Genomic DNA, 19,447 nt, shown 5'->3' with positions numbered 1-19,447 from the left:
TGTAAAGTTTTCAGATTCAAAAGTAGTGTTCCTTAATATGCAGTGTGTATTTAGATTCAAAATACACACTATACACTTGTATTTTCTTGGCTTAGTGAATGAAATCATATATCCTTTTTAGAAGTTTACCAAATGTGCATTGCATCCATTTTTTCAATTCAGTTTAGTAAATTGACAAACTAACCAGAGCTGTTGGGTTAAGGAAGACCAGGAAGTCATTGAAACAAGGAAGCAGCCAACTTTTTAGCTGCAAGTCACTAAATTGCTGAGTTTACGTAATCTTCCAAAAAATTAGAAAGAGTGCAAGTCCAAGAGTACAAATCCTAATCTTAAAAAGAATTAAATAGTTTAGACCTTTTCTACTCTATATAGACTGTTCTTTTGTGGAGGAATAAATGTTTCCCATACGTTACCTTCCAAAGACACTTCCACAACTCCTTTAGCCTTCAAAATGCTCTGTACTCATTAGAGCAAAACAAAGATCAGATCTGATTAAAAATAAATGTTTAAACTTGATATGGTTTAATGGGAATTCATTACAGCAAAATATACAAGCAATTAAGAAATGCTGCTAGATTTGATTCTCTTTCACCACAGCTGCCTTACAACCTGTAAAATACAATCATCCTTCCTCATTGAGCACTCTGTTTATTGGCACAGTTAGCCAGTGCCAAGTTGCTAAGTTACTGCTTTGCTAATTTGACGTTTATACAATGTGAAGAACAATACGACCTGGAATCTACTCAAAAGCATTAGACAGGCAGTCAAAGAAAGCAAGGCATCAGCTGATTATATTGCACAAATGCCATGGCAGCCTCTGCTTACAAAAAAAAGAGAGAGAAAACGGACAAAAAACATCCACGAGGTTTTAAAATTAAAAAAAAAAAAAAAGAAAAAAAAAAGCAGCTCCCCAGGGTGTCTCTCGCCCACCCCCCACCGCGTAACCTTCACACGCGCCGCGCCATGCACCACGCAGCCACCAGAGCAACTTTTACAAAAGGTCAATGCGGTGCCTTTCAAGACTTCCCCTCCTCCAAGCCGCTTTGCCTCTCCGGCACGGCCCCGAGGGCCCGGCCCCCGACAGAACCTTCCGAGCCGTCGCTGCCCGGAGAGGAGAGGAGAGGAGAGGAGAGGAGACGGGGGATGTTTTCTTAACGCCCGTCTCAGCCCGTCATCCCACCGCCGCCCGCGTCCTGCACCGCTGCTCTCAAACCGCCCCTCCCCCCGCCACCCCCGGGCTCTCAGCGCCCCCGACCCACTCCCCTCACCCTTCCCGAGGTGACGCCGTAGCCTCCCCTCCCCCAGGGCCGCCGGGTCCCCGATTCGCTGTGTCAGTTCAGCTCCGTCCCGTCCCCTCCCCCTCGGGCCCGGCCGGCTCAGCAGCGTGTGCGGCCTGGAAAGTCACATGGCCCCGCAAGGCGCCCGGCCGGCCCCGCCGCTCCCCCAAGGCCTGCTCCCCCCGCTGCTCACCTCCACGAAAAGGAGCATCCTCCTCCTTCTCCCGCTCCCGCTTCCCGCCGATGCCAGCAGGCCCGGGACCCCGGCTCGGACGGCTCTTCGCTCCCAGGCACGCTCCGGCAGCGCCAGCGATAAGGACACTCGGGCTCCACCTCCGGCTGCTGCCGCCAGGGCCCAAGCCCAGCCCCCGCCCCTTCCAGTCCCTCCGCCTCTATCTCCCCGCCGGCCGCCGCCGCCACCGCCTCTTCCGGGTCACCACCTAAAAGTCCTTCCGGGGTCAGAGAACAGGAAGGTCCTGGAAACCAGCGGGAGGGGGGCAGGCGGGGTTGGCAACGAACGCACCTGCTGAGGGGGTGGAAGGTGATACCGCTCCAGGAATAACCGTTCGCTGTGGCAGGGGATGAGGTGCCAGTGGGATTGTGTGCGGAGGCGGCAGGGTCAGTTGGCGTGGCTGTTGGGGGGAATGTGCCATTTTCGGTGCAGTGGGGGTGCTCGGTGCAGTGGGGGTGCTCGGGGGAATGTGCCATTTTCGGTGCAGTGGGGGTGCTCGGGGGAATGTGCCATTTTCGGTGCAGTGGGGGTGCTCGGGGGAATGTGCCATTCTTTTTGTCACTGAGGCCTCAGGAGGATGTGCCCAGCGCAGAGCCAGGATGCAGTTTCCAACCAAACAGGGTAACCTCAGTTAAGAGTATGCAAAGCAATCATGGGGCCCTGCCCTATTGAGACACCATCACGGCCCCACGGCATGCTGAGCCCTGGGGTCTGGACGTGGGTTTCAGTGTCACCAACCTCAGGCCTTCGAAACCAGGAGTCTGGCCCTCAAAATCATCAGGCTGACTTAAAAATAATACACCAGGGGCTCTTTTTATTGGCTTCTATTTCATGTTTTCCAGCTCCTCTCCACAACCAAGAGATAAAGACTGACAGTCTCACAAACTCCACTTATGTATATACTTGTACATCACCTGCTGGCATTGGGATCTCTCCCCCGCACACTCACTTAGACTCTGATGTCAATTTTAGGATAGTTTTATACTACCACACATCGTTTGAGTGCCTTCCTCATGAAATCAATAGCAAATTGCAAAGTCCCCAGTGGACTTTGTGAAGAGTGGCAATTCACCCTTATGGGGTAAAAATTTTAAAGCTTGGGGTACAGTTTATTAATTGAATTTTATTAATTTGCTTTTTTTGTGATGTGGAGGGGTGTCAGTTGGGTAAAAATGGGTGACCATTAGCATAAACAGCAGTGGTTGAAAATTTTCCCCCCAAAAATGGCCTTTTTTCAAAACCTGACTTTTTCTTAAACAATTCTTTTTCCTTTTAAAACAAAACTTGAAGATAAAACATTTCATCTGTTTTTGGTTTATAATTTTTCTTTTTTTCTACATTTTCTCTCCCCTTTTTCCTTCTCCCTTTTTCAGTGGCACAATACAAAAACAGAAAAAAGAGGGAAAGGAGGAGGAGAAGAGAAAAGAAGAAAGGGAGAGAAGAACTGAAATGGGGGAAGAAAAACTGGGGAAAAAAACCAAACCTCAACATGTAAAACAAAAATTTGTGAAATACTTTTAATATATACAAATATGCTTTTTGAAAACTGTACAATGAACATTTCAATAAAATTGTGTACATTTTTGTCCAGCCCTCAGCATAAGCCAACTTCTAATTGAGGCATTCAGGAAGATACTTCCTACGGTAAGTTATACCACAGCTGTCCACTTTGAGGCTCTTGTGCCTTTCTTTTTGTAACTGGTATTGGCCATTATTGGAGACAGGTTACTGGAGTAGATGGACTCTTCATCTTGTTTGTCAATACGTAGGTTTCTGTTGCTCTTGTCCCATAACCCATAGAAGGCCATCAGAGGGCTGTATTCCAAGGATTATCTGCTTTCACCACTCACCCACCATAAGAAGGCATAGAGCTTTAGTTCTTTGTACTGAAAGCTTAAGATCAAGAGCAAAAACAGCTGAAATTTTGGAGTGGAAAATGGATTAATTCACTGCTTGGAGTCCTGAAAGTGTGTCGGGAGAACGAACAAGGCTGGCAAATGCCAACATTTTAATTTAAAGAGAAACAGTGGGTGAGGTGATATCTTATGGATGAACTTCTCTTGGTGAGAGAGACAAGCTTTCAAGTTTACACAGAGTTCTTCTTCAGGTCTGAAGAGCTCTGTGTAAGCACAAAAGCTTGTCTCATTCATCAAGAGAAGTTGGTCCAATAAAAGATACTACCTCACCTATCTTGTCTCTTTAATATTCTGGGACCATCACAGCTACAACAACACTGTATACAACATTTCAATTTGCTATCTTGGCAGGACAGTGAGTTCTGCTGAAGGAAGAAAAATCTCCAAAGAGTACAAGAAGGATTCCAGAACAATGATTTCTGTCCACAATATGGCACTGATAATCACAATATTGTCCATGACCCACCTGTGATCACCCTTCCTAGTGGTCTGCAGAATGAAATATTTTATAGCTAAATGGTAGGAAATCCACTCAAGATTGGGAGGGGAAGTGTGCATGAAAAGCTTTCTCATGAGTAGCCTTACAAACAATTAAAATGCTTGAGAACCGTTTCTGTTAGGAAATCCCTGCAGCTCCTCTCCAGGAATGGCTTCATTTGTAATTGCTCTGCCAAGCAATTCTATTTTTAAAATGTCCAGATTGACTAAAGTTTTGTCCCTGCAAACACTCACATATGTCCTGCTGAGGACTACTCATGCTTGCAGGTAAGCATGTACATAAATGATTGAAAGATTGTGGACAACTGCAGCTCTGAACTTTTGTGGTACAGCCAGCAATGTCACCTTCCATCAGAAAGCCATACTGACTAGGCTATAGCTGTTCTAGAAACTTCTTGTTAAGCCCTCCCTGTTGAAATCTGCATGGAGGTTATTTAACTGGTAAATCCTGTTCCTTAGGTTTCTGTCTCTGTACATTCCATTCACTGTGCCCAATGATGTCAGGATAGAACCAGGGAAAGCTTATTATGATATCACCCAGACAATTCTCAGCTGTTAGTGACATATGTCCATTTGGCCCTCTACTGTTGGACTGACAGCAGGAGACATTGGACCTCAAACTACGCCTCTAGAACGAGGAAACTAAATAGGTTTATCCTGTGACTCAGCTTGGAATTGTCAGAAGTTTATTCTTAGTGTAGGAAAACTACCAGGTCCTAAACATGGCAATGCAGGAATCATCATCATCATCATCAGGAAGCACATATGAATCTGAAACAGACTCAGAACCCGAGCCTGAAGCTGCAGCCTCTAAACTGGAACTCACTATCAGTCCTCTCATTGAAATCCCCCCCTCAGTAAAGAACATACTGGACAAAATTGATGCTGCTCAGCTGGACAGAGCCAGGAAGGTATGTCAACACAGAGCTGCTGATCTTTGGGGCTGCTGAATGCCTCCTGTGAGTAAGAGTCAAGGCAGACTAACTCTTCGTAGGAGGGGCACCAGAGATAGGCGGAGGTCTCAGATACTCTGCCCCACTAAATATTTCCGTTCTGGGTCTTGAGCTGCTTTCCATTTTTAGTGAACTGCTCGTGTCCACTGGTAGGTGGTTTTGTCAGCAACTTAAGAAGCAGAATATTTGCTTCCTAATATTTGTCAATTAGCAATAAAGGGACATGATCCTGAGACATGCTAAGCATTCCCATTTGCAGTGCTGAAACCCACCCTAAATGGGTTCTGTTCCTTGCTCATCCTCTGTTGTTATTGATGTTTCTGTAGCACCTAGATCTAAATGACATTAGAGCCTCATTGTGCTAGGCAACACACAATGAGAGGCAGGTCCTGCCCCACAGTTTACAACCTAAATACACAGGTCAAACGAAAGGTGGCAGAAAGGAAGTATTATCTCACGTAGAGAGTTAAGTGACTTGCCCAAGGTCACACAGGGAGTCTGTGGCAGAATGAAACCTAGATCTCTTGAGTCCCAGTTCAGTGGATTTACTGACTTGAGCTTGAGCTCCTTGTATGCAGGGTGTTCTAGAAACAGTATTATTAAGCAAACTAACAGACTAACATGGCTACCCCTCTGGAACTCTGTATTATTAAGGCCCATCCTGTCTCTTTAGGAAGTCTCTAAGCAGCTGTTTGCAATTCTGGACAATGTGAACCGCGTGTGTTACCGCTTCAAAGGGGATGATGGAATGCACCCAAAGACAGAAGAGCAGTTCTTCCTCTCCAGCACTTGGGTTGAGAAGAAACGGAGGGCATTTCTACTGGACAAAATAGCCATCTTGCTCAAGGCCAGCACAGCTCAAGGGAAAGATTTAAAGTTCGTTCTGGAATCATTAAAAGAATGGGGTAAGTTAATGGAGACAGATGACTGCTGGCATGGGTGGTAAACTGACCCCCCATTAATGGAGGCTAGCCCATGGCCCTGCCACTTCCACCTGATGTCACGCCCCTTCTGCTCCCTCCCTCGCTGGAGCCCCAAGCTCCCAACCCAGCCAGCCAGCTTGCCCCAGCCCAGCCCGAGTCCTGGCCTGCCAGCTGGCCTGAGCTGCCAGCTGCAGGCTGCCCTGCCAGCCTCATTTCACACCAGCCACAGGAAGGCTGAACATTAGATGACCCCAGCCCTGGAGCGCCAGCTGGGTGGCCCCAGCTCTAGCGCTGGGGCACTGGCCAGGAGGCCCCAGTCCCAGACCAATGGTTGGCCCACCCTAGCCCCAGCCCCTGCCCATTTCAGGGGAGAGACTGAGGAAGGACAGGAAAAGTGAGCAGCCCCTCTTGGCCTGAGGCCACCAGGAAGAATATGATGCAGCAGGAGGGGGTGGGGCCTCGGGGTAGAGCATGGGCTGGGCCATGCCTGGCTGTTTGGGGAGGCTTAACCTCCCCTGACCTATGATATCCGCCGTCCATGACTGCTGGGATGCTCCAGACTACAGGCAGCTCCCGAGTTATCACCCTTATCTTTAGAGATGTCTGGAACCAGGCTTTCCACCTGGCCCCCATCGCTATGATGGGATCAGTCAAAAACCTGGATCAAAAGCCTCTGAACTTTGGGGAAGTTTTGAGCTGGATTCCTACTTCATAGTTTGAGCCCATTGTGATGTTTTGGGGATTACCCAGACTGGTAAGGGGTTCAGTCACTACCTTCAGTTATAACCTTGGGGTGCTTTAATGCTGGTACTGCTATGGCTCAAATCCAGACCCTAGTAGCCTGTCCACAAGCACAGGGACTCACCCTGGCTTCCACCAGCCTACTTACTCCATCCAGGGTGCCTGAAAGTCTGATTTGTCCCCTCTAGTTCATCACCCCCAAAGGCATAAAACCAGCCCCCCAGTTATCATCTCACTTTGCCACACACAATCAAGTTTGCACATCCGAGAACTGCTTGGGTAAAAATAAACAAATTGTTTATTTAACAGAAAAGCCATAGATTCAAAGATTAAATGATAATGGAGAGCAAACATATACAAGTTACACAGTAAATAAACATGAAGACACCTGAAGCTGTGTCTTTTATATTAGTTAAAATCCTTTTTCTAATACAAGTTACCTATTGCCTTTTAAAAGTTACCCAGCCTTTCCTCCTAACTGTAGGAGGATCCTGTGTTTCACAGACAGATTCTCATTTTAGAGGCAGTCCCTCAGTTTTTGGATTAACATTTCTGCTTCAAGACTCCTTTTAAAAAATCTTTTAATTTATCCTTTCTTTCTCTCAGACTATGGTGATTTCTGGTTATTCAGATTGGGGAAATTCCCAGTTGTCTCAATACTTTTCCATTAATGTTAATGGCCACCATTGTCCTTTCCTGAACTGGACAATGGATGGGTCCTTTAAGCTAGTATCATGTTAACAACTGGTTTAGGAAGTAGCCTGTCCCTGCCTGATTGCTTCACCTCCCTGTTGTGAGGTGATGCTAAAGTTGCACCACCATTACAATGTACAGTTTTTGATGTATACACATACCTACATTCATAATCATGGTTATACATTTCTCATAATGATCATCAAGTTCAGAACATTACAAGTTTTATCAAATACCTTACCTGGTATATTTTTATAGTACAATGACATAGTATGCTATCAGTTGGTTTAACTGCTTATATTGGGGCTTAAACCTTTTGTTCTCCCTATGGGGTGTCTAGACCCCAGTTGTCACACCCTTCTCTGCTCAAACCCTGCAGCCGTATGGTGTGGGATCCGATTTACAGGACCATTTTGAATTTAACTTTAGAATACCAGAAATCAGATGACTTGCCCTCATGGTTCTCCACTGAGGGGCCCAAGATGAGATACATTAGTTTTTAATACCTCTCACACGCTCTCTCCCCAAGCTTGATCCTCACCCACCCCCCACTAACAAGGGCAGACACCCCCTCGCCCACATCCTTGTCCTCTCAGAGGCTGTACTGAACGCTGTAAGACTCCTTCCCAGAGACTCCTGTTCCTTGCCCACCCTACCAGCATTGCTGTCCCCAGCTCCCTATGTATTTTCCTGTGTTTGTGTGATATATTACTATGTTCCTTGTGCAGCTCTGAGACCTTTGCGTGGCCACCCCGACTGTAAACATGTCATATATAAATCGCTAACCATCAGGCTGAGGTCTTTCTCGTCATTTAATAAGAAAGGGTTTGATTTTCTGCTGGAAGGTAATTGATGTGAGTTTCACTCCCCTTTTTACTTTGGCTCTTTCCAAGATGAAATGTTGTCAGAAGGCAAAGAACAAGTAGGAGAGACCCAAACCATCCAGTGGGTCAGCGACATGGAGACCATGCTGCTGAACTCCCTTGATTACACAGAAGAGTGTATAATGCGGCTGATCGATCTCTGCACACCTCTTGTGGAACACAGAAGGAAAAAGAGGGGAAAATCAAGTATGTGTTTCAAGCATCTTGGAATGACAAAAGAGGGGAAAAATTAATATTTCTGACTAATTTGGAGGAACAAAGATCTGATGCATATGCAGCCAGATTTTCAAAAGTGACCTCTAAGCATGGCTGATTTCAATGTGCTTTCCAGCTGACCGTACATCTTTATTGAGAGCACCCAAAAGCGTTTTTCCAGTCAGAGGCAAACTAAATAGACAAGCTAGATACAGAAAGGATTATTATCCCCATTTTACATATAGGGGGACTGAATGGTGAAGAAACTTGCCCAATATCACACAGAAGGTCTGTGGCAGAGCCACAAATTGAACCCAGATCTCCTGAGTTTTAGCCCAGTGCCTGAATGACAGGACCATTGTTCCTCCCTCCATATAGACCCTAATTCTTTCTCTTTGTGTGTCTGACTTTCCCAGTTGTTCCCAAAACTGGCATGTGGAGAGCATGGAGAGAAAAAGTTGCACAGAAACCTCAGGAAGCCCAGCCCTTGAGCCCTGAACAGATGCTAGAAGATGAATCTGTAACTTTTTCCAAGACTTCTGAGCTCCTTACCATGTTACAGGAATTTGTAGGGTCTACACTATTCAACAAAGCAGAAGCTGTTGTTGTTAAATATATAGTAACAATGGTGGCCAATCTCACCAAAGCCTTCACTCTGGTAACAAAACAATGTCATGGCCTGCAAGCAAAGTATGATACCGTATCATCCCAGGAGTCTAGGAAGCAGGAATTTCAGTATGCAAACCTTCAAAAAGAAGTACAGATGCTTAATGAGAAAAAGGCGTCTCTGGAGGCTCGAGTCCAAAGCATCGAAAACAAATACAAGATGCTTCTTGTAGCAAATGAGGCAATGCAGCAAGAACTGCATGAGGTGAAGGAAAAAGCAGCACTAAAGAAAGAACCATCTTTAAGAGACACAAAATTTGGAGCCAGGGCTTCTTATGAACGGAAATCCCAGGAAGAAGATGATAAAGATCTGAGCAGGAAAAAGGATGTGAAGCTACCAGCTGAAAAGCTGTCATGGAAATTCCAGGCAGATCTTGGTAAATCTCCCAGTGGGAAAAGGGAGACAAAGTTACCAGACAAAAAGCAGCTTCAGAGACCATTGGTAAAGACAGCTGAAGACTCCAGTGACAAACAGGATCCAAAGCTTCTAGATAAAAAGCAGTCATTGAAAGCCTCAGTAGAGAGAGCAGAAGGCATCAGTGACAAACAAGATGCAAAGCTTCTAGATAAAAAGCCAGCACTGAAATACTCGGTAGAAAGAGCTGAAGACACCAGTGAGAAACGGGAAGCACAGAAAGTCCTGGTAGAGAGAACTCAAGACACCGTTGTCATCCCAGAGGAAAAGCAGGGAGAGAGGACAGGAGACATCACCGATGAATCAGGTACACAACTCCCATGGGTAAAGCAAGAAGAGACTTCTGGAGACCTGACTGGTGGATGGCATGAACAACCTCTGGACAATGAGCAAGCAGAGGCTGCTGAAATTATTACTGATGAATGGCATGTGAACCTCCTGGATGAAGAACTAGCAGAGGCAGCAGGAGGTGTAACTGACAATAGGGATGTGAATCTCCTGGATGGAACCCAGGAAGTTGTTGAAGATGTCACTGGTGAGTGGTATGAGATCCTGCCAGATGAATATGAGCTCGGGGCTGACAGTGAAGAAGTAATTGAAAGGCTCTCATCCCCAATAGAGCTCCCATACCAAGGGGTCTCTAGTAAAGGAGAGCAGAAGAGGAAGAAGGAAAGCCTGTACACTGAGGAGACCTGTACAAGAAAGCCTAGGAGCCCTAGCAGCAGAAGCAAGCAGGACCCATCCACTGCACTGTATGGATTTCATTCAGCTATCCTAAATTATCTGGAGCAGAAGATGGAAAAGCTATGGAAATGTCCCTCTCCTGGGAAGAGACGAGCAGAGAGGACACTGCCCAAGGACCCAGAAGCTCAAAGGCTCTACATGGTCATAGAGAAGAAACTGGAAGAATGCTTCTCAAAAATGAAGGTGAAATATTCCAGCAGCTTAGAGGAACAGAAGCTTCCAAGGAGCCTCAAGCTGACTGAAGAGCATGAGGAGGAGGCAAAGCCACCCTTGGAGGTTCTTCCTGGGATCTTCATCCCAGGGGAAGAAGTCGCTGTTCCCTCCATCCAGCTGAGTGACCATGACAGTCCCTTTTTGGAGTCCAAAATTGCTGTGATCTCATCGTGGGGACTCCCTGCAACACTGTGGAAGGAACCCAATATCCCAGCGTGTTTCCAGTTTTCCAAGCAGTGGCAGCAGGAATGGCAGCAAGTGCAGCAGGAGCATTGGCAGAAGGAGGAGCAGGAGCGGTTTCAGATGGTCCAAAAGGAACAGCAGTATCAGCTGCAGTGGCAGTCACTGGAGCCTCATGAGCAGCTCCAGCAGCAGGTGCAAGATCTAAAGAAGAAGGTGGAGGAGGAACAGGTGGAGCAGCTGGAGGAGGAGCAGCTGCAACAGGAAGCGCTTCAGTTTGAGGAGCTGCAGCAACAGCAGAAGCCACTGCAGGAAAAGCAGAAAGAGTGGCAGGAAGAGAAACAAAGGCAGTGGAAGAAGTGGCTGGAGGAACAAACAGAGGAGCAGAGGCTGAGGCAGCAGCAGCTGGAGGAACAGCAGCAGCAGCTGCAGGAGCTGCAGGGGCTATATCAGGAAGAGCAACAGCAGCAGCAGGAAAAGCATGCAGAGCAGCAGAGGCTGTGGCAGCAGCAGGCGGAGGAGCATGCAGAGCAGCAGAGGCTGTGGCAGCAGCAGGAGGAGGAGCATGCAGAGCAGCAGAGGCTGTGGGGGCAGCAGGAAGAGGGGCAACAGCAGGAGCGACAGCAACAGCAGGAGCGACATGAGGAGCAGCTGAAACTGTGGCAGCAGGAGCAGCAAGAACATGAGAAGCAGGTGAGGCGCTGGCAGCAGCAGGTGGAGGAGCATGAGGAGCAGTGGCAACTGTGGCAACAGGTACAGGAGGAGCATAACTTGCAGTTGAGGCAGTGGCAACAGCAGGAGATGAAGGAGATGGAGCAGGAGAGGCTGTGGCAGGAGCAGCTACATCCGTGGCATGAACAGCAAGAGCTGCAGCAAAAGCAGATGCAGCAGGAGCAGTACCTGATTCCAAGGCCTAAACCAGTTCCCAGGAGCCGAGAGCTTGGGACCCTGGAACACTTGACAAAACAGACCCCACTAAGGGCAAGGAGAGAGACTGCAAAGGAAGAGGTCCTACTGTACGAATATTTCCAGCCTTCTTCCCAGCAGATGGTACCCACTCAGAGCAAAGTATCTCTGCACTCTCAAGCTCAGTCCACTGAGGAGACTAGCTGGCTCCCCACGCTGGCTCAGAAGACCAAGCAGAAGAGCTTGGTGTCCTCCAGCATGTCAGAGAAGCGGTACTGGGTGGATGTAGAGGCTCAGAGGGAGAACCTGGTGCTGCTGGGCCAGGCAACCCAAAAGTGCAGATTACCTCCATACCTGCACACGCAGGCGAAGGAGGTCATCACTGAGACCCTGCACACTGATGTTGAGAGGCTGGCTCTTCTCTTCCAGAAGTACATCTCCTTCTGCCACCTCCAGCATGTCAGGTACCAACATATGCAGACTACTGATATCCACGTGGGGCTAATCCTTGCTAAGGTTCTGCGCCTTCTGCCATCAAAACCAATGTGAGCCTGGCCATTGAGTTCAATGGGAGCGGGACTTTGCTCAGTCTTTACACAGGCACAATTCCTGTTGAAGCTAATGGGCCAAATCCTGAGATCCTTACTAAAGACTTGCTCAGACCACATGCCCCCTCCCTTCTCTGACATGTCAAACACACAAGTCCATCCTGGAATAGCCTCTTGCACCAGGGTATTCTCCAAAGGACAGCTGCCTTGTAGCCACTTTGTTCTGGCTGTTTTTCAGGGCAATTAGGATGGAGGGGAGTAGATCAGATCTTGAATGGTGCTGAGCCCATGCAGCATCCATTAAAGTCTGCTTCCATTGAGCTCAGTGGTCAAACTCTCACTGATCTCAGTCGGAACAAGATTGTGTAAAGTATGCTCAGGATCTCTCAGGATTTGGCCCTTGCTCAGCAATAGACAGACTATTTCCTTTACTTCTGTGGCAGTTCTGGGTGCTTGGTGCCTCTTGGGATTTGTCCCTAAATCAATCAGGTCAGCCTATCAACTCTAAAATTTCTTTTGGAGGGTGGAAAGGTAAAGGCTCAAAGCACCGCAAAGAAAACTCCACATAGTCTCATCATCTAGTGATATGAGTGGGGTTCCATGATCTGAAATATCAGGGCTGAGATCCATTGTACAAATTTGAGAGAAAAACTTGGCCTCAAAATTGTAGATGGGTCAAATCCAGAACCATTTATCCCACCCTCAACCCTGAATATTGGGGAAAAAAGAACTCAGTGATGAACTCAAGCCATAGCCCTTGGATTTTGATTTCAAACACCCACAAGGGTGTTGGATCCAGGGTTGTGGTTTGGGGCCATCTCTAATAAAAGAGATCCAAATAAGGTACTGTGGTATCTAGAAATTAAGATGATTGGGCACCAGAAAAGCTGAGATGGATGGATGGCTTGATAGAACCCTAAATACAAAGCACCACTCAATTTTGCATATCCTTCCACACTCCCCTGGTAACACAACACACACCAAACTATGTAAATAGGTTGTTTGGGTTCTCTTCTGTTGTGGAGAAGAAATATTTCTCACAATTTAATTCCTTTTCTTTCTATTCCAAGACAAACCTTAATGTCCCGATTGGAAGCCGCCAGAGCTGCAAATGACGGTGCTGAGGTCCGGAACTTGTACACATACGTGGAGAGGCTGGACGCTTACCGGAAAAAGGTGCTGCAGTGCTGGGTGGCCAAACAGAAAGTGGTAGAGCATGCACGACGACACTGCCTTGGCAAGATGATTTCCTTGTTTGCCCAGGTGAGTTTTTGGGGCAAAGTTCTCTTGGAGAAGAGAAGAGTGTCACACTTGGTTTTTATTTGTCATTTTTGTTCCTAAAATTAAAAATATCCAATGGGATAGCAAGACAGAAAGACAGCGTTTAAAGGTGTAGGGTGAAATTTCCCACTGGGCAGAAATGCCAGCATGAGGCCTATGCCCAAGGCCCAAAGGGCATAAGTGGGACTTAACTAGTGCACAGGCCTTGTCTTGGCTGTCTTCACAGAAGTGGATGTCACCTTTACTGATATTTTCCATCTAGTTTTTAATCCTAGTCTCCCAGGGAGTGGGAAGGGTATTGAGGATCAATCATGGTTGCAAAGAAGAGGGCTGATTCAGAGATTAGGGTACTAGTTTTAGGACAAATCTCTGTTCTGCCACAGACTCCCTGGGTGACCTTGGGCAAGTCTCTGTTCCTCAGATACCCATCTGCAAACTGGGGATAACTACCCCACAGGGGTGCTCTGAGGATGAATACATCAAAGAGTGTGAGGTGCTCAGATACTATGATAATGGGAGCTGCATAAATACTTTACCTTCAACTGAAAAGAGCTGGAGAAAGGCAAAGTGCTACCATGCCGGATACTGAGTAGCATGCTGAGTGCCTGTAGCCCCAGAGAAGCCAACAGGAATTGTGGGTGGTTGGCAGCTTTTTGAGATTTGGAATAATTAATAAATCTCTGTAAAAATTTATAAAGTGCCACCTTCTCCTCTTTTAAATCCCTCCATAAAACCTACCTCCGTCATGATGCCTACACATCACTGTCACCTGGCATTGGTTTGGCAAGTGGCGAGCTGAGGCTTCTGCTTTTATTTTATGCTAACCTCTCTCTTATTGTTCCCTCATCCCATCAGATCCTCTCCCCACCCCATTTATCTTCTGTGTCTGCCTACTATGTCCTAACATCTAGGTTTCTGAGCTCTCTGGGACAGGGACTATCTCTTTAGTATTGCCTATAATTACTACAGTATCACTACTATTCTTTTACTAATGATTGTGAACTCAAATCCTTATGTTCTTACTCAGACAAACTTCTACTAGCAGAGAATTTAAACATTATTATTATTATTTATTACCATGTACAGATTAACAGGACCTTATTCTTTTCTCCCTTAGCCCAGTTTTACCCCTTGTAGCCCTTTTGATTTCAATCAGGTTATTTCTAAATGTGAGTGAGAGAAGGGAAAGGAGAAGGGAAAAAGTTGAAACTGCCAAAATGAGAATGCGGGGGATGTTTTTCTCTTCCTGTTTGTTTGACAGCTCCCTTTCTTTGTTGTTCCATTAGCTCCGCCTGAGCTCTGAACTCCACCTCAACAGCCCATCCCCTCTCATAATCAAAGCAGTGGATGAAATGAAGAAGGAGTTCCAGTCCTTGGCCCATGTCAGATCCAAATCCCCTGGCTATCCAACCCCCCTGGCAAGTGTGAAGAAAGTCAGAGACTTTACACATCCATCTGGAGTCAGGTACATGGGGGGCTGGAGATGTCAGAGGCAGCCCTTATTAACACCTCTTGCCCTGCTATAGCAGCAAATTGTGGTCTGATGCTTAGGTTCTCATTATGGGCCTGATCTTTGAGGTGCTGGTTGCCTTCTCTAAGATGCTGAGCACCCACAACTCTCACTGACTTTGTGAGGGTGCTCAACTTCTACCAGGATCAAGCCCTGAGAGCCACAGCATTCCACTTGGCCTCTCCCCCTTTCACTGTCTCACTCTTTCAAGATCTCCAGCAAGAGAAAAACATCCCCTGTGTTCCCATCTTCACCATTTCAGCTTTTTCCCTTCCTCTCTGTACTGGCTCTATGGCTAAGCAGAGGACTTCACTCTCCAGAGCTGCCAACCATCATTTGAAGCCAAGTCCTGCAGAGCCCTCTCAATTGCTACTGAGCGGAGTCCTGTCGTCGACTCAAGCAAAAACTACCTTTGGAGTCATTGGGTCTAATTCTGAGAGGCACTTCTCACCTCCAGCTCCCATTGAAATCCTTTGAATGGTGGCCACTTATGTAGCTGCTTAAATATGGGTTTAAATGCCTAACTTCAGGCACCTGTTTGAATATTCTGGCTGAGTCAGGAGCCCAGGGCTTACCCAGCAAATTACTGTGTGAATAGGCTTGTAGCTGAATAGTTTTTACTGCTTCCAAATGGCTGCGTTCTTGTGCTCCTATAGTGAGCAGGTTTGTGACCAGATGGAGTCAGTATGGAGGACCGATGTCATCTCTCACAGTTTCCCTATTGTTCCAAAACCTCCTGTGTCCCTGCTCTGGTCCCAGGCTGGTGGTTTCCCAGATATCCCTAGGTTTCTGGAACTGGACGTGAACTCAGTCAGGAGCAAACCCCTGAGGTCTCTAATGACACGGTAAGCAGCCTTACATTTTATTTTCCCTTAGTTTGCAGAGGGAACCAAGTTATAATAATATGGCTGTGTCCATTTCTAATTGTCTCTTTCCAAAGATCTCTCCAAGCTTTGCAAATATTAATGAGTTAAACTTCTGGGTGAGTTAGGGAAACATCTTTATCCCCATTTTACAGATGGGGAAAAAGAGGCACAGAGGGTCAAGTGGCTTGCCCAAGGTCACTCAGTAAGTCAGTATCAGAACCTGAAATAGAACCCAGCTCTTGTAACTCCCAGTCAGGTGCTCTAACCACTAGACCATCGTGCACCTCTCTGCATTCTGAGTGGGGTTTCTTTTTTGACTGAAGTCACCATGTCTCTTTGGTTGTATGTTGCTGAAAGAGCTGTAATTGAGCAGAAGGTGGGAAGAGGAGGTTGAGAGAGGCCCTGTGCAGGAGACGAGGGAGGCAGGATGTAAATGTTGTATGAGTGGAGGGCAGGAGGAAGGCCAAAATATTATTTTCAGACACAATATTAGAGATGTAAGAGTCCCCTTGATACCTGCACATGAATACACCCATCAGAGTGATTGGGAGTAATAGGTACACATTGAGCTAACAAAATATCCTAGCATTAGATATTAATAATAGCCCAGCTAGCTTCCCACCACGTGGTCTGGGTATCCCCCTCCCATCCACATCACACTGCCTGTGTTCTCCCATAGCCACATGTCCCTCCACCCTGCTAGCTTGATGTGTGTGTTTCTCCCCCCTGCCAAAAGCTTTGGCAGTGTGCAGGTGTTCCCTTCCTCCAGAAACTTCTTAGAACTCTTGCAACAGCCTGTTGCACCAAGTTCACATGTTGCTGGTCCTGCCTCCTGCTGGTGCTGCTCAAAGCTACCTGAGCAGGGGATGAGACTCATTCCTGTGAATAGGGTGGGGAGCACCCCAAAAGGTGATAAATTACCAACATTTCTTTAAATGAGAAAGGCAAGCCATTTGTTCCCCATGATCTAAAAAGCCTCTATGGATTAAAAGGATCAGCTATACTCATGCAATTCCAGACAGTTATGGGGCTTTGGGCTTCAGAATGTCTCCTCTGCAGCCAACCAGGCGTCTTTCTCTCCCTCTTTTGGCATCTATGGCACATGCAGCCCCTGGCTGTAATAGAAAGGCCTGATATTTTGGAAGTTATCTGAAGAGCCTGAGGAATTCTGTCCTTCCTCACAGCAGTCCAACAACAACAACAACAATACCCTTCCCCCAGTCACAGACAATGCTGTGCATTGAATCCAGGGCCTACACAGCAGGTAATCTGGGATGAAAATGTGCCCCTTATCTCTCATGACTTGTGCTCACATTGCTCCCACCTTACAATCATAGAAGATTTGGGTTGGAAGGGACCTCAGGAGATTATCTAGTCCACTGCTTCTCAAATTTATTTGATCGTGCCCCCCTTCTTTGTGTCAGGAGTAGTTTATGCCCCCTCCCCCGCAACACAATTACATATATTGATAACGAAAAACCTACGTGCAACTCTCACTAAATATGAAAAGCAGAAAAGCATCGATTGAAACAGAGCCCACAATCCATTGTAATAAGAGCAAAAGCAAAACTGCCCTGGTGATCAGTGCTTGCAATTAAATGTGCACACCGCGTCGTAGCAAATGGATTAAAGTACAGATGGCAACAACTTCGTATAATGCTATGCAAGCTTAACAGAAATCCATCCAAATGCACAGCGCCATCTCGAGTCCAATGCACAGTGCCAGCTGAGGACCTGATCTGTCTGGAGGGATCAGCTTGGCCAGTTGTTCATGGCGGTGGGTAAAATGTGTGCAGTAAGTTTTTTTTCCTAAAGCTTCTCATGCCCCCCGCAGAATACACTCCACACTGCCCCAGGGGGGCCTGCCCCCCAGTTTGAGAACCTCTGATCTAATCCAACCCTCTGCTCAAAGCAGGACCAACCCCAACTAAATCATCCCAGCCAGGGCTTTGTCAAGCCACACCTTAAAAACCTCTAAGGATGGAGATTCCACCACCTCCCTAGGTAACCCATTCCAGTGCTTCACCACCCTCCTAGTGAAAAAGTTTTTCCTAATATCCAACCTAAACCTCCCCCACTGCAACTTGAGACCATTGCTCCTAGTTCTGTCATCTACTACTACTGAGGACAGCCTAGCTACATCCTCCCTGGAACCCTCTTTCAGGTAGTTGAAGGCTGCTATCAAATGCCTGCTCATTCTTTTCTTCTGCAGACTAAACAAGCCTAGTTTCCCTCAGCCTCTCCTCATAAGTCATGTGCTCCAGCCCCCTAATCATTTTTGTTGCCCTCCGCTGAACTCTTTCCAATTTGTCCACATCCTTTCTGTAGTGGGGGACCCAAAACTGGACACAATACTCCATATGTGGCCTCATCAGTGCTGAATAGAAGGGAATAATAATTTCCTTCGATGTGCTGGCAATGCTCCTACTAATGTAGCCCAATATGCAGTTAGCCTTCTTGGCAATAAGGGCACACTGTTGACTCACATCCAGCTTCTTGTCCACTGTAACCCCCAGGTCCTTTTCTGCAGAACTGCTGCCTAGCCAGTTGGTCCACAGTCTGTAGCAGTGCTTGGGATTCTTCCGTCCTAAGTGCAGGACTCTGCACTTATCCTTGTTGAACCTCATCAGATTTCTTTTGGCTCAATCATCCAATTTGTCTAGGTCACTCTGTATCCCATTCCTACCCTCCAGGGTATCTACCACTCCCCCAAGCTTAGTGTCATCTGCAAACTTGCTGAGGATGCAATCTACCCCATCTTCCAGATCATTAATGAAGATGTTGAACAAAACCGGCCCCAGCACCGACCCCTAGGGCACCCTGCTTGTTACTGGCTGCCAACTAGACATTGAGCCAATGATCACTACCCATTGAGCCTGACGATCTAGCCAGCTTTCTATCCATCTTACAGTCCATTCATCCAACCCATACTTGAACTTGTTCATAAGAATACTGTGGGAGACCGTATCAAAAGCTTTGCTAAAGTCAAGGTATGTCATGTCCACCATTTTCCTCACATCCACAGAGCCAGTCATCTCATCAGAGAAGGCAATCAGGTTGGTCAGGCATGAGTTGCCCTTGGTGAATCCATGCTTACTGTTCCTGATCACCTTCCTCTCTTCCAGTTGCCTCAAAATGGATTCCTTGAGGACCTGCTCCATGATTTTTCTGGGGACTGAGGTGAGACTGACCGGTCTATAGTTCCCCGGATCCTCCTCCTTCCCTTTTACGAAGCTAGGCACTATATTTGCCTTTTTCCAATCATCCGGGACCTCCGCCAATCATGAGTTTTCAAAAATAATGCCCAATGGTTCTGCAATCACATCAACCAACTCCCTCAGCACCCTCGGATGCATTACATCCGGCCCCATGGACTTGTGCATGTCCAGCCTTTCTGAATAGTCCTGAACCTGTTCAATAAGCACTGAGGGCTGCTCACCTCCTACCCGTTCTGTGCTGCCCAGTGCAGTAGTTTGGGAGCTGATTTGTCTGTGAAGACAGAGTCAAAAAAAGCATTGAGTACTTTGCTTTTTCCACATCATCTGTCTGGCCTTTAGCTCAACTCTCTAGGCCAGACAATCTCCGTTCCTGTCTCTCTTCATGAGTGGCCTGTAGATGTCACTGTTTAGTAACACAAAACTAAAAGCATCCTTGTATTCAAAATGACACTGCCTGCATTGAATTTGTATCCCCAACATTTAGCCTTGTTTCATTGCTACACATGCATGGATTCTCATTACATTTACTCATTTAAACTGATCTGATGATTCTAGGATGCAAGGGAGTTCAGTGGAAAGAACCTCCTC

The 19,447-nt window shown here is 46.9% G+C and overlaps 2 protein-coding genes across 2 annotated transcripts in view; one reads left to right on the top strand and one right to left on the bottom strand.

The window, feature by feature from the left end:
• The window catches only part of LARP4 (La ribonucleoprotein 4), a 39,074-nt gene extending 37,429 nt beyond the window's left edge, over positions 1-1,645 (bottom strand). The window contains exon 1 of the mRNA XM_067529731.1: positions 1,471-1,645. Within this exon, the coding sequence (XP_067385832.1) occupies positions 1,471-1,488 (18 nt within the window). The 5' untranslated portion in view covers positions 1,489-1,645. The remainder of the gene's footprint in view (positions 1-1,470) is intronic.
• A 3,909-nt stretch (positions 1,646-5,554) lies between these two features.
• LIMA1 (LIM domain and actin binding 1) overlaps positions 5,555-19,447 on the top strand; it is a 66,821-nt gene continuing 52,928 nt past the window's right edge. The window contains exons 1-5 of the mRNA XM_067529566.1: positions 5,555-5,781; positions 8,127-8,303; positions 8,729-11,900; positions 13,055-13,247; positions 14,552-14,730. Of these exons, the coding sequence (XP_067385667.1) occupies positions 5,625-5,781; positions 8,127-8,303; positions 8,729-11,900; positions 13,055-13,247; positions 14,552-14,730 (3,878 nt within the window). The 5' untranslated portion in view covers positions 5,555-5,624. The remainder of the gene's footprint in view (positions 5,782-8,126; positions 8,304-8,728; positions 11,901-13,054; positions 13,248-14,551; positions 14,731-19,447) is intronic.

Source organism: Emydura macquarii, unplaced genomic scaffold (genome assembly GCF_026122565.2).
Source record: "Emydura macquarii macquarii isolate MOO-44397 ecotype Brisbane River unplaced genomic scaffold, CSIRO-AGI_Emac_v2 contig_2994, whole genome shotgun sequence".
Lineage (NCBI taxonomy): Eukaryota > Metazoa > Chordata > Testudines > Chelidae > Emydura > Emydura macquarii.
This window is presented reverse-complemented; position numbering and strand designations above follow the sequence as displayed.